This window comes from Passer montanus, unplaced genomic scaffold, assembly GCF_014805655.1.
Source record: "Passer montanus isolate IOZ18808 unplaced genomic scaffold, ASM1480565v1 scaffold21, whole genome shotgun sequence".
In the NCBI taxonomy this organism is placed as follows: domain Eukaryota; kingdom Metazoa; phylum Chordata; class Aves; order Passeriformes; family Passeridae; genus Passer; species Passer montanus.
In genome coordinates this window covers 1,673,934-1,688,584 of record NW_024366703.1, presented here as the reverse complement: position 1 = coordinate 1,688,584, position 14,651 = coordinate 1,673,934, and the positions used below count along the sequence as shown (strand labels likewise).

At 37.9% G+C, this 14,651-nt stretch overlaps 1 protein-coding gene across 1 annotated transcript in view; it reads left to right on the top strand.

Moving 5' to 3' along the window:
- FRMPD2 (FERM and PDZ domain containing 2) overlaps nucleotides 1–14,651 on the top strand; it is a 54,861-nt gene that overhangs the window by 28,303 nt on the left and 11,907 nt on the right. The window contains exons 25-34 of the mRNA XM_039709430.1: nucleotides 498–862; nucleotides 3,248–3,545; nucleotides 4,427–4,585; nucleotides 5,259–5,433; nucleotides 6,519–6,729; nucleotides 7,880–7,917; nucleotides 10,394–10,480; nucleotides 10,891–10,955; nucleotides 12,382–12,543; nucleotides 13,376–13,544. Coding sequence (XP_039565364.1) covers nucleotides 498–862; nucleotides 3,248–3,545; nucleotides 4,427–4,585; nucleotides 5,259–5,433; nucleotides 6,519–6,729; nucleotides 7,880–7,917; nucleotides 10,394–10,480; nucleotides 10,891–10,955; nucleotides 12,382–12,543; nucleotides 13,376–13,544 — 1,729 coding nt within the window. The remainder of the gene's footprint in view (nucleotides 1–497; nucleotides 863–3,247; nucleotides 3,546–4,426; nucleotides 4,586–5,258; nucleotides 5,434–6,518; nucleotides 6,730–7,879; nucleotides 7,918–10,393; nucleotides 10,481–10,890; nucleotides 10,956–12,381; nucleotides 12,544–13,375; nucleotides 13,545–14,651) is intronic.

Genomic DNA, 14,651 nt, shown 5'->3' with positions numbered 1-14,651 from the left:
TCAGATTGGCCCCCTGATGGTTCCCATCCCGCTAGGATTTATAACCACCCACAGGCAGACAGAAATGAGAGTCAGAACATCTCCAGATAACAAACTGACTCCTGCTCCTCTGCTGCAGTGTGCCCATGGCTGATTTCTACGGTCAGTCGCACGGCAGTTAAGTCTGGAAGCTACTTCCATGGAATGAAGAGAATATAGACGCAACATTGAGGCATGATATGAACAGATATGTTTAAAAAAAAACTCTAGAAAATAATACATTGGGAAAAGTGATTTGGTGTAGTAGTTTTCATTGGAACTATTGTAGAATGTGAAAAACAAGCATTAAGACAAAATAAGAGAGTACCTTCTATTTTTTCTCCTTCCTTCCATCTACCATTTAGTATTTTCCCATTCAGAAGCTTGTTAATGTTGCCTTTTCATAAGATTTTGCTCTTGAAGAAAAAAAGATGGCAGATTAAAAAGGAGTTACACTAACCTTTCTGTTTTTTTAACAGACTCCAGCACCATCTCCAGTTAAGGACTTTGTGGCAGAAATGCCAGGCAGCACAGGGGCAGGAAACAGTATGGATCAATCTACCAGTGATGGAGGTAGCAGCTCTCCAGACCTCGAAGACTGCCTTGATTCTCCAGTGGGAGAAGATTTCAGTGAGCCTCCTGAGGATGACAGCTCAGCTTACGAAGAGCAGGAAGCTGAGTTTCAAGAGAAACCCATGCAGAAACTCCCAACTTCCAGAGAAAGTTTCTATAAGCATCTTTGGAAGATTCATCAAGAAGCTTCCAGTTCTGAATTCTTCCACTCTCTAGAGGAGGAAGTGAAGCAGAACTGCTACTCACCATGTGAGTTTGGACAGGCCAAAAGGTAGGGAATACCAAAATCTGTTCTGCAGCCTTTCCTTTGACTCTTAGAACTTTGAAAGTTAAATGCTTAGGTTTAAGTACAGGGCTCTCTTCTTCCAATCATTCTTGATTACTGAAGATTTTGTTTTATCATCTTATTCTGACTCGCCTAATCTGCTTTCCCTATTTACTCTCATCTTATTAGAATTTTGCATAAGTCTGCATTGCAACATACTTGCAAGACTTCTGCACCACTGTAATCATTTATGCTGTTCAGCTGAAGGTGGTTGCCATTTGAAATCAGTGGAAAGACACCTGTTCACCTAAACAGGAAACAAATACATTTTTATTGATTATATGATCTTTTGCTTTCATTTGTTTTCAGAGTTGACTTAAACAGACACTATTTTTTTTCCTTGTTGTGTGATCTCTTAATTTCAAATTTTTTCATAGGAAATAAAAACACCTCAGAAGAAAAACTGTGATCAAGGAGGAAAAAAAAATTATATTTATATTTTCTGGTCTGCAGAAGCCAATAGAACCCCTGAGCCAGAGGAATTATACAATAAAAAGTAGTGCAAATGGACTCAGTCTCCTTTTACACTCCTTTGGATATATCAGCCACTGGCACACAGAAGACAATCCATTCCATTTTCATCATCTTTCCCAGTGCAAAAAAGTATAAATTATCAGAACAGAAAGTATTGATACAATGACAAATTGAAAGTCTTCTAGAGAAGACTTACAGTTTTAGTAATTGTATTGAGAATCTAATTTTTATTTCCCCATACAGTCACTTGAAATAATTTTGTAACTTTTGACACTCATCAAGCACAGCCCCAGAACGACGTCTCTGGGGAGTGACAGCACTACCTGACACTGCAAGCCAAGTGGGATCATAGTGGCAGTTCATAATTTTAGCATCTCTTTCTCAAGTGCAGGAGCTTCACTCAATTAATGAATGAAGCTCCTGCTTAATTTTCTGCTTCTGTACTTCTGAAAGTAAAACCAGCAGAAATATGTCTGCAGCAACCGTACTTGCCAAGAGATAACACAGATTCAACAAAACTAGCTTATTGTGGGAAAATACCAATCCCAAGAAAAATTTTGGATTCTTTCCAAGAAGGAAGTTCTGAAATAAATGTTTTTGTTTGATACATTTTCAGTATCATTTAGTATCAGTTTTTGCATTTAAAAAAGGCAGCTATAGAAGTTTAGGATGCCATGCATTTTAAACAGTATTTTAAACATAATCTCAATTTGAATCCTTCCAGCTAAAACCACACAAAGTACCCAGAAGGAAATAGGCATTAATAAAGGATTTCCTTTTGATTAATGCAGACATTTCTCCAGATTGCTCAAAATGTTTCATGCAAATGTATAAATTTTCTGATATGAATTTTACAGAGATGTTCTGTGTTTTCATACAGGATGTGAAATTTATTTTTATTTTAGTTGTCTATGTTTGGGAGATGATGGACAGTTCACTGCTATCAAAGAACAAAACATCCTGGCTGACATAGATATGAATATGCCATTCTAGGTGTTTTTAAGATGAATGAGGTTTAGCAATATTTCAATAAGGGTTGATATGAAAAAAACATACTTTAAAAAATGTGTTTCCATCATTTTTATGAGCTTTAATGGTAAATTTTTGGGAGAAAATGCCAGAGTTGTCTTCTATGGTTCATGAAGGACAACAGCCAAAACTATTAAACACAGCATGTATGATTACAGTTTGGGCTTGAACATCAAAAGTGCTGAATACTTTATCTGCAATATAGTGGAACAGAATCAATAATAGTTTTAATTCAATTAATTAAATAAGTCCATTGGTGGTTTTCAGACAACTCATATGCTTCAAGGCAAGCATAAGAATAAAGACAAGCTTACAAAGAAGAGTAAGGACTTCTTTTCATGAAGAAACAGGAACCACTTAATATTTTATCTGTGCCCAGTTACCAAAGAAAGACCCATAGAAGCCAAAAATGTAGATGGTATTCCTTTTTCCAGAAAAATGCTAATATAAAAATTGTAGTGGTATTTTAATGTCCATACTGCTTACCAGAAAAGTTAATTAATTTGTTTATGGAAGATGAAATAATTAATGGTCTGGGCTTTGTCCAATTAGCAACCAAAGTTCTAATTAATGCCTTAAAAAATTAAAAGAGTCCAAGATTTTGCAAAGGTAAATAATGAGTGCTTTTTAATCTTTCAAGTAGCTTTGCAAAATATTGATTACTTATTTGTTTTTATACTACCATTGGTGCATTCAGTAATTCAATACCATAACTAGTAATTCAGTTAAAATGAAAATAAGGTAATGCATAAACAGTAGACTTTTCAGTGGCCATCTAATAAAGCATATGGAGGAAAATCCCAGCACTGCAATCTTTTTATTTTCCAGCCTCGTATTTAATAAGAGTCATGATGACCTATTGAACACAAAATGTATGCCTGAAACTCTTTCTCTAACCCCTATTGATGAAGAGTATCTCACTGTCAGCTCAATGTCTGTGACCTCACTTCCACGAGGAGGAGGAAGCTCCAAGACAGTCTCTGCAACCACTGCGACCCCACAGCCACGTGTGTGTGGCCCCTCATCATCGTCCCTGCCTGCCAGAGAGACACATGAGAGTGACAATGAGTGGGAAGACTTGGAGGAACCAGAGGAAGAGAAGGAAGAAAATGAAGACTGCATTCAGGTATCGGCACCAAATTACCAACAGGTACAATACAAAGGAAAAGAAACAATTTTAAGAATGTTAGAGTCTTAAACGTTAATTTTAACTCATCTTCTATGTTATTTCCATGTGACGTTTTTTTCTTTTTTGACTTTCCTGAATATCCACAATTTTCAAATAAAGCAGACCTTCCACTATACCCAGCTCTCCAGAATTCTTAACCATTTGCCTTAAGGCTATTTCTTTTTTCTTGACATCTTACTATTTCTCCTACTTTCGAAAATTCTGCATTATTATTCTCAGTGTATGAAGGCCTAAAAGCTCTCTAGTAGCTTCTAAAATTAATTGGAGTCAGCTACTTGGGTTTCTTCTGCCATGTTTCAAGGCCATGCAGAAAATCACTTTGTTACAGTGATATTGCTGTAATGTCCTGATAAGAAAGTATGATTCTTGTGCTAATTACTATTCAAAAGATAAGATTCAGTCCTGCCAAATGCTGAACATCTTGCATTCCTACAACACTAATGAGCTCTGAATTCCTATTAATTTGAGAGCACTGTGGACAAAATTTAGCTCCAGGCATTTCCTTCAGTGGGACAGCAATAGCAGTAACAGTGATCTTTGCACCCTGCTATCACAATTCTTGTCAGCTCAGAGGTCTCCATCCTTTCTTTACACATTCCAAATGCCCAATCCCAGGTTCTGGTGGCATTCTCTGCTTTACTAGGCTCTAGAAGTCAATCAACATGAACCTCCACAATTCTGGGATACAGCAGAACACCTTTTACACACTCTTGTATTATCTGAGGATCTGATTCCTACCTGCATGTAAAAATTGTGGAAGATGTTACTGAAGCAACAGAAAAGCCTACATCAAACACACCCTGTGCTTGTTTTAACAGGAAATGGAGATCTTTGTGACTTTGATGAAGTCAGAGAACAATGGTTATGGATTCTCTGTAGTTCTTAACAAAATGGACACCTGCCTGTATGTTGATGAAATCTTGAATGATCCTGCCCTTTCTGATGGAAGATTGAGAAGGGGAGACAGAATCATTATGGTACAGTAATTTTTCGACTTTATGCAGAGGCGAAAATATTTGCAGATCAATGTCACTCAGCTTTGTCATTCTTTGTTTAGTATCACCCATTTAGCCCGTATTTAGCTATGTAACTAAATAATATAATAAATCTAATTCTGCTGACCTCAGTTGGATAAATCTCGGGCTGAATAGATTGTATGATGAGGCAAATAAAGTGAATCTAGGAGCATTCAAGACAAGTGAGACATTAAATGCCTTCCCAATGAAATTACATAAACTGAATTAATGTAATAAGGTGATAGGTGACACACAAAGGATAAAGGAATTATGTCCTTTGTAATGTAATAACTAAACTGTTTTTCAGCCTGACTCATGTTCAATTTTTGCATAAGACCCTCTTCCTTGTTTTTTGAACAAGATCTTTTGAATGTTGATCTTTGCAACATTCCCATTGAATCTCATCAATGGGGAAAAAAAGCTGTTTTTATTAAAGCTCTGCATTCAGAAAAATAAAAGTTCAAAAAAGAAATATTACCACAATCTTAATTGTTACATTTATTAACATTAAATACCATAGCAAAGCAATAAAAAGGAAGTAAAAACTAATTTAAGTCCATATGCAAAATTCAGAGGGAAAAGTAAATGATGGTCAATGAGATCTATGACATGATTTTACTGGTTTGTCATTTAGGTGAATGGAATTGATGTCACATCTTTACCCTGCAAGGAAGTCCTGACTTTACTGCAAAGCTCTCCTCCAGATCTGCACCTCGTGGTTGGTCGTGCTGACAGTGACCCACGTCCCTCAGTTAGGCCAGATGAGATTCCTGAAATTACTCTCACAAAGGGTGCCGATGGACAGCTAGGTGTGTAGCAAATGCTGTATTTGCTATTTTGGACAGGAATGACAGCATAAGATAATCATAAACAAATGTTCTCTCAGATCAGTACAATCCAAACTGATCTTGACACCTTTATGCTCTTCACGATCACCCATGACCAAGGAATGAGAGCTTTTTATTTTTGGGCAACACCTAAGAGGGAAGACTAATATCTCTTATTAGACTAATGAAGGTAGCTGGAAAAATGATCTTTGCATTATCACCTTATTAACTGAAGTTCCTGGCAGATTTCCAGTATCATATTTTTATGTTACTTATATACATAAGTTTTGGGTAGTTGGATAATAATGTCTACTACCTGCAGAGACACATAAAAGATCTATTTGGAGGGAAAGAAAAAAAATTGAAGAAAAGGTAAAGTTTAAGAAGGATTAGCCACAGGTTGAGACTACAGTTTGCTATTCAAAAAATCTCCACTTGAATCCTTGATTCACCACAGACACAAGGCTTTATCTACAAACAATACAAACGATAAAAGAAATCCCCACAATGTGAGAGTATCTTGATATTTCTGTAGCATGCTATGAGTACTGCACACAGATAAAACTGTAGACTCAGGAAACAGTATGGCTATATTTGCTCATGTACAGCATCCTGTTTCCAGGTAGGATCCAGTTTGTTCAGAGATTCCTTGAGTGTCATTTGCACTGTGTAAGTCCCTCCTCAGCTGTTGTAGGCTTTCTTTCCCAGTGGCACCCTGAATAATGCAAGGCATTTAAATGTGCAGGCAATGAGGGGGCTGCTGCTATGCAGCTGTGACCTATTGCAATGACTATTGAACATCAGGGGAAATAAAGCACTAGGGCAGCACTGAAACACAGCAATGGACACCGCCATTTAAGTTTTCCACACTTTTTTAACATCTAACAACATTTCACTCTTTCAGTTCAGCTTATACATCCCATCTTACTGGAGCAAGACTGTTGTTTATAATGTCAGTGATTTCTTCAGCCTATCTTTCAGTGACTCACATTTATTCCACTTTAAGTCACTGACAGCGAAATTCAAAACACTCTGCCACAAAAGATGCTTTCTCTGCATTATTCTAGGCTTGAAGCTGACAGGAGGAGCTGGAAGCAAGTTACAAGGTATTTATGTGCTAGAGATAGTGCCTGGCTCTCCTGCCAGTGTGGAAGGCAGTTTGCAGCCACGAGATCAGATTGTTTACATCTGTGGACTGTGCACTGAGGGCATTAGCCTGGATGATGCAGTGAGAGTGTGTGAAGCTGCCACCCAGAATGTTCGAATCAAAGCCACAAGGTAAATCTGAGCATACGTGATCCTAATGCTGAAGCAAGTCTCTAAATTTCGCATCAAGACAACACAAAACCGAAAAATGCTTTATCTCAAAGGTCTGAATGTTGCAACCTGATAAATAACATTCATAAGATATCTTAACTTCTTGTAATTACAACTAACACAGCAAGTACAAGTAGACTCATACAACACAAATGAGAATTCTTCAAATTTCATCACCCAAAACCAAATGTGAAGCCTTTAACTGTGAGGCTGAGCACCATTTTCATATGTCTTGTTCTCTAGGGAAAATCTTTGCATTTCCATCACTAGTGTCAACTTTCCCCTTATAATCTCTGATTCACAACCATGAGCAAGAAACTCTCTATGATCAGAAATTCTGAGGTAATTCCAACAGCCAAACATTTTAGAAAGGTACTAAAAATGCAGCATTTAACCTGCAGCATGACCAGAAAGTCTTTCCAGGCCTGAACAATAATTGGCTGTAAAGGATTTCACTCATCAGTTCATGGCTGCACTTTTGATTCACTGTGTTCCACAGTCTGATATCACACCAGCTCAGGTCCTGGACTGATGCAGAAATAGCTTCCAAAGATCTCAGAGGAATGGTAAAAGATTAACTCAAAGCATGTGAGTAACTGAGTTATGTAACCAGAGCATGTGACAGAATGGCTGTCTTAACATAGTTCAAACTTTTCTCACTGTTTTGTTAACTTGTGCTTATCTAACAGAAGAAGAAACTGCTGCCTCTTTATACATCTTGCTGTACAACAAGTTAGTAGGCAGCACCTCCTGATTGTCAGAATTTACAAAGGATGTAAACAGAAATAGGGTAAAAGAACTTACAGAAGAGCATTCCCACTTTATACAGGGGGTAACCAAAGCTGAATTCAAGATGGACCAGAAAGCAGCTCTGTATTGAGCCAGGTGATTTAACATGCTTATCTTTTTCTCCAACACATTTCAATAAAATGTTTCACTACAGTCAAATATTTTCATATACTGATATCAATTCTCTTTAGAAAAGCACCACTAACAAAATCATAGGACAACTACTATTTAGACAATTGAATTTCTAAAATTAATTTTCATATGTGCTTTACAAAGCATGCAGCATTTAATGGCTCACATATTTCACTTTTTCTGCCCCCAGAAATGGCAATCCAGTGGTTCCTATAGAGCAGGAAAATAGTAAGTAAGGCTAATGTTTTTGGGTTTTAGTTCAAAACTTGCTTCTGATTTTGAAAATAAGCATAAGGTATTGATTCATTGCATTTAAAATTTATTAACAAATTGTAACTTGCCGTTCAGTATTTCTGTTATGGCCATTTTAAGAGTCTGAAGAAAATTTGGTAGCTGTTCAAAAATAGAAATAAAATGTATAGTTCTCTGTAAAAAAATTAATTTGTTACATATTCCATTTCTATTTTTTAAATTTGTTATTAAATTGGAATTTTATGTAGTCATATTTCAACATCTGTTTTGACTGAAACTATTCTCTAAGAAGTTTTCCAGCACTTCTTGAGCCACTGTTTAAGATGAGCCACTACTTCATCATCTAGACCACCTTTTTAAAGTGTTATTAAGAACGTATATAAAATCAGCAGGCAGCACTGTTAGTTAATATAAAAGCATTTCTATAAGGGGAGATATTTGATACTGTAACAGATACAAAACTTCAGCAATCATCTGCACCACACAGATTTGACTGGAATTGCTCTAGCAGCCTAAGGAGTCTCAACAAGCAGAGTTGTACCTGCATCCTCAGGTGGAAAGAGAGGTATCACATCTAGGTCAGCACATACAAAGGGTGTTAGTGATGCAAGTAATACTTTCAAATGCACACTTGGCTGCAGCATTAAGTCAGGCCTAACCCCAGTTTCATTTACCTGACTGGATATCTCAATGTTTGGGTTTGTTTTTGTTTTTGTTTTTTTAAATCATACAAACATGACTTCAAAAAGTAATCCTGGACCACAATTACTCACATGCCTACACTCATCTGAATACTGGCATATGGTTACCTGAAGAACTTATTCCAAGTCAAGTTAGTGACAGATTTCCTTACACATGTAGCCATGTGCTTGTTTCTATAAACTAAAGCAATTTTCTACAAGATATGGATAAAGTTATATGTACTCTGAATTAACATGATAGAACTAAAGCACAGAAAATGTGTAGCCTGGTAGGACTTTGCTTGCACAGCCTTGTGTGAGCTTTGCAGATTCCAAGATTTCTCAAGACACCTTCAAATAGATAAAGAGACCTGGTCCACCTCTGACAGAGTTATGAATGCTGTACAGGCACAGTTACCTGCCTCTCCTATGAAACAAGATGTGTAAGGTCCTGCACATGGGTCAGAGCAATCCCAAGCATAAACACAGAGCAGGGCAGAGAAGGGATTGAGAGCAGCCCTGAGAAGGACTTGAGAGTGTTGGTTGATGAAAAGCTAAACATGACTGAGCAATGTACAGTCACAGCCCAGAAATCATATCCTTGGCTGCACCAAAAGCAGTGTGGCCATCAGGTTGAGTGAGGGGATTGTGCCCCACTACTCTGTGAGACCCCACCTGGGGTGCTGCATGCAGCTCTGCAGTCCCCAGCATAAGAAGCACGTGGAGCAATTTAAAGGGAAGGCCATGAAGATGGTCCAAGGGCTGGAGCATCTCTCCTGTGAAGACAGGCTGGGAGAGTTGGAGTTGTTCAGCCTGGACAAGACAAGATGCTGGGGAACCTTAGCGCTCCTTCCAGTTCCTAAAGGGGTACTGCAGAGAGACTTTTGACAAAGGCATGTAGTGATAAGACAAGGGGGAATGACATCAAACTGAAAGAGGGCAGGTTTAGATTAGATAGCAGGGAGAAATTCTTTACTGGGATGGTGGTGTGACACTGGATCAGGGTGCCACAGAAGCTGCAGACACCTCATCCTTGAAAATCTTCATGTCTAGGCTGGATGAGGCTTTGAGCAACCTGGTCTAGTGAAAGGTGTCCCTGCTCATGGCAGAGGGTGGGAACTAGATGATGTTTAAGGTCCTTTTAAACCCAAACTGCTCCATGATTCTATGATTCTTCCATTTTATAAGCACTTTGAAAAACCTATATTAATTTTGTATTTGATATTCCATTTGCTATCATCACTCACAGATTTATAGATAAATCTGTAATAATTTGTTATTAAGAAAGCAAGCCTTCATTTTTATAGGCTTAGTTACAAGAACATATACTAAAATTGCAATTGCAACAGGTAGCTTTTTTTAAACTACAGGACATTAATTATTTTCAATAATTCACTTATTAAGAGTACTTTGTGGATGTAAGATCAAAATATGATAAAGCAAAACTGAGGGGGCTGGTAGAGGTGGGAGTGTTCCTTCATCTGCCTGATCATTGCCACATGTCTGGAGTGACTCAGTCTGGTCTCTGATTGTTGTTACAATTTTTAAAATAACAATGGCTAAGATGCAGTAGCTCTGCAATTCATGACTGAGATGTTTATATCTCTGTGCAAATTGGCAAACTTAATCATGCAGTCTGCAGACTGCTTCATATAGCATCAATATTGGATATTGATGCTTTGTTTAATAACCTAAGCACAGAGTTTACATTCCATGTGTACATGAAGTTTAGCAGGAGGCCTGTCAGAGCAAACATACGTGTTTGTTTTTAGGGCCACCAGCTGAAACAGAAAAAGCAAATATTTCTTTGTCAAATGAAACTCTGAACTCCCAGGAACAGCATCTGCTGCATCAACATGGTAAGGAACTTTGCATTTTTCAATTAGGGTTAGTAAAATTGTGTTCTTTCAAAGAAAAAGTAAGTTTATAGGCGATAATAGCATGACCTGGGAAAGATTAGGTCTTCATAAAAAATCCTGCCTCCCTCAGAGTTTCAGAGAACATTTATACATTACTGCTCTCCATCTGGTGTCTCTGTAGCATGCAGTTGTTAAAGCTTCTTTTGGAACCTGCTCACAGGGAGGTAAAAAGGTCACAGTGTGGTTCACATTTCAGGAGTTTTAGGCCACATAAATCCATGGGATTTATTTTGTATTTCACATATAAAATATAGCACATTTTACTATGTCTCTGAATGAGATTCTGATTGTTATACAGTAGAGTATTTTACCAGGACAACTATCTAAAAATTGTTGTTGCATTTTCACAGAGAAGCATTTGGAGGAAACAAACTGTGATGCTCAGCAGAACACTCCCGATTCTCCAGAATGTAAAGTAAGTGACACTCTGAGGTGTGAGGCAGATCACCAAGTGAAGTGAGCTATATGGAGAGAGGTTTTTTCAATAGTGGTATTTAATGCATTTTCTTCCTTCCTCTCTTTGAAAATGTGACTATAATGCATTTGGACAGTGTCCTGTAAGTGTTGAATTGTATTCAGCATTCACAGAGTAGAATGCACTGGGCACTTCCTGGGGACAGACTCTTGTGTTGCTGTCTTTCAATGCTTAGAAAGAAGGTAGCACAGGAAAAAGACACAGAATGTCACAGCATGGGATTCTGGGGAAAATATGTGCAATTGTGAAACATTTTCCACAACAATCATTGAAAACTGAGATCAGTGTTTCATTCTGCAATTTTCAGATAGACATTTGAAAAGAGTAAAATTAGCCCAAATCTTTGCAGTATTATTCAGCACTGATAGAGACCAATATGGTTTGAATTTGGTAAGAGTAATGCATTTTTAAAGTTATTTATTATTTATTATGAATTCCGGAATACACAGGAATGTTGGTGTTGGGGGAAAAAAAAGTTATTTCCATGTTCAGCATACAATGCTTGAAAATTTTTACAAGCACAAACATCTCTTCAGTGGGTGCAAAGACATGCAAAGTAACTTTAATTGAAATGATCCAAATTGGGACACATACTACATGTAAACAAAAAACAAAACTTTTAAAAAAACAAAAAACAAAAAACAAAAACACCCAAAAAACTGTCTTTTGTTAAAATTAGACCTCCAACCTGGCAAAAAAATTGGAACAATTTTCTAACTTTTTATTATGTCATCACTATTACTTCTTGTTCTGCATGATTTAATCCATGATGGTTTATCTGTTAAACCTGCAAAAATAATTTACAAGGCTGATATTTGTGGCATTGGAACTAGTCAAGCTGCAAGTCATAAACATTTCTAGCATGCTGCTATTTCTGACATAGTACTTGACCCTAAAAAAGCAGCTGATTTTAAAAGCAAATGAAGTGCTAAAGTAAAAGAGATGAGAAGGCTAGGATTACAAGATTAAGATGCAAATTACAGAAAAATAAGAGAATAAACTCTGTACTGCATTAATGTCATGCTGGAGATAAGAATACCTTATTTGTCAATTAAGGTGATTTATTTGATATATTATAAAAGGATTACAGCAGTACGCATTTCTTTGCTCTTAAAGGGTTATGTTACCCAGCACAAATTATTAAACAGAATATGAAAACAAGTCTGTACTATTTTTATTCTGATACATACATGCAGCTGTTATCTTGATCCCTGGAATCTCTGTATATTCAAAAGCAGGATATATCCCATAATCCACATCAGACAGTGAGGACTGTGGGAATAACGGGAATCTTTGGTAATAAAAATGCAAATAAAATACAGCCCTGAATAAACGCCACTTTAGACTGCATCCTTGTCTATTGTAGGACTTCATTATTAAGATTGAGCTGGAAAAAGCTGAAAATGGAAGCCTAGGATTTGCACTGGTAGGTGGAAAAAATGGCAGGGCTATCCTAATAAAAGCCATCAGCCCGGACAGCAGTGCAGATCTAGACGGGAGGCTTCAAGTTGGTGACATCTTACTGAAGGTAATGTTTGTTCTTCATTGCTTTGTCTTACATTTTCTCTACTTACTCTATAATGCGCACCTGCCCAATGTAAAGAGGTGCAGGTTGGAAATCTGATGCTGCTGTGCACAGTAACATGTAGGGGTGCTGTCCCTTGGCTTCTGGTGCTCGGGGGGCTGTCCTGAGTCCCCTGTGTCTTCCCTGGAGTTCAGCCTCCTGTGGGACTGGGCCTCCCCAGAGCTGCTAGCTGAACACCCCAGCAGAGGCAGACCCAGACTCACAGAGCAAGCAGCCAAGTGCACCTACTCCTGACTGTAACTGTGCCTAGCAAGGGTTCCAGAGAAACTTCAGGGAAAACAGAGTTAACTGGCCAAGCATGCAGGTCACAGCTAACCAGGAGCCTACTGGGAAGAACCTGTCACGTTAGGTATTATCAAGATAAACAAAGAGCATTGGAATTAAGGCTCTTCAGTCTTAATTTAAAATCTTACTATCCCAGCCACTCTGCCACATTTTAATATAAATAATCCTTTTTGTTACACCAAATTATTTTTTATTCTTCCTCCATGAGTTTCAAAATTGTTTGATATTCTGGCTTTCCATCTCTCCTTCATCTTCTCAATGAAGAATGGGGGAAAGCCCACTTACTATCTCAGGCTATAATTCTGGGTTTCCTGCTGACAATCATGGTATAAAGATGAAGGACCAAGTGAGTTCGGAGAGAATGAGAATTCTCTCCCACAAATGGGAGAAGATGATGACACATGAAGTTCAAAGAAGTTATATGAAGATTTCCCAGTGCTAGGGCTTTGTGTTACAGGAATCTGGAAATAGACATCATTGTATTTTTCAGGTGAATGAGACTTTTGTGTCTGGTCTGCCACGCCAAACAGTTACAGACCTGCTGCGCAAGGCGCAAGGCACTGTTCAACTCACTGTCTGCCGAAGCGTGGCCTTGCACTGGGCTTATTCAGGCAGCCAGAGCAACAGAGCTTCCCCTCCAAACACAAAAGCAGAGCCTGGTAAGCAGCCACATCCACTCATCATATGACAGAAGTGGGATTATTATGTGTTGCCTGAATTCAACTTTGATATTTGCAAAACCAGTAAATTTTGCAGTGAGTTCCGTCTCATAGCTGTAGGTATGAACACATTCTTCACCCTGATTTGAAGCTCTGGCTAAACTGCTCAAGAATAGGACCACAGGAAAGGAATGCCCAAGTGATTTTTAAGTCTAGGAACAAAGCTGTAAGACCCTCAAAGATGCTTTAACCTAGCTAAAGTTTTAAAGTCATGAATGTTGGTCTGATTTTACCCCATTTTATGCAACTCATTGATGAAATCACAGCCTGGTTTTGGCTCAGTTGCTAAAATACTTCTCCCACAAACTTCACATCCCACCACTCCTACTTATCTCCTGGAAGCACTACACCTCCTGTTCTGTCTGGCAGACAGATCCTCTCTCTTCTGTGGTGTTCATGCTCAAATCCAGAAGCTTCTGCTTGCAGGTGTATTGTTATTAATTTGAGAGAACAGCCTTGCAAAGGGTAGTTCTTACAGGCATGACTTACTCTATGGAAGAACTTTGTGCTCTATGCTCTGCTCTACTGAATACTCAAAAATTAAATACTATTTAAAGCTGGGAGTGGAAGCAAGGATATAAAACTACCAATAGATTACATAGTTATAGTCCTCAACTTTCTATTTCTTTGAATACTGAAACATTTCCTATAATGTGGAGAAACCTAAGTGGGAAGTATATAGAGTTCCTCCTTCTGGCCTGCTGGTTACAAATTGAAGGTTTTGTTTCAAGTATTCTTAGTCAAGAAGACACCCCCATTGCCATTTTCTTCTTACATGACATCAGTGAATTACATAGTTTCTGGGAAGTTTAAACTGTTTTCCTGTAAAACACAATGGCATTATAGAAATACTCAGCAAAATTAATCTATGGTATTTTCCCCTTAGCACTGTGAAGGAATGAGCTGGGTTAGGGAGAGCAGATTTAATATGACATCAGTGAATTACATAGTTTCTGGGAAGTTTAAACTGTTTTCCTGTAAAACACAATGGCTTTATAGAAATACTCACAGCAAAATTAATCTGTGGTATTAGATTAGCACTGTGAA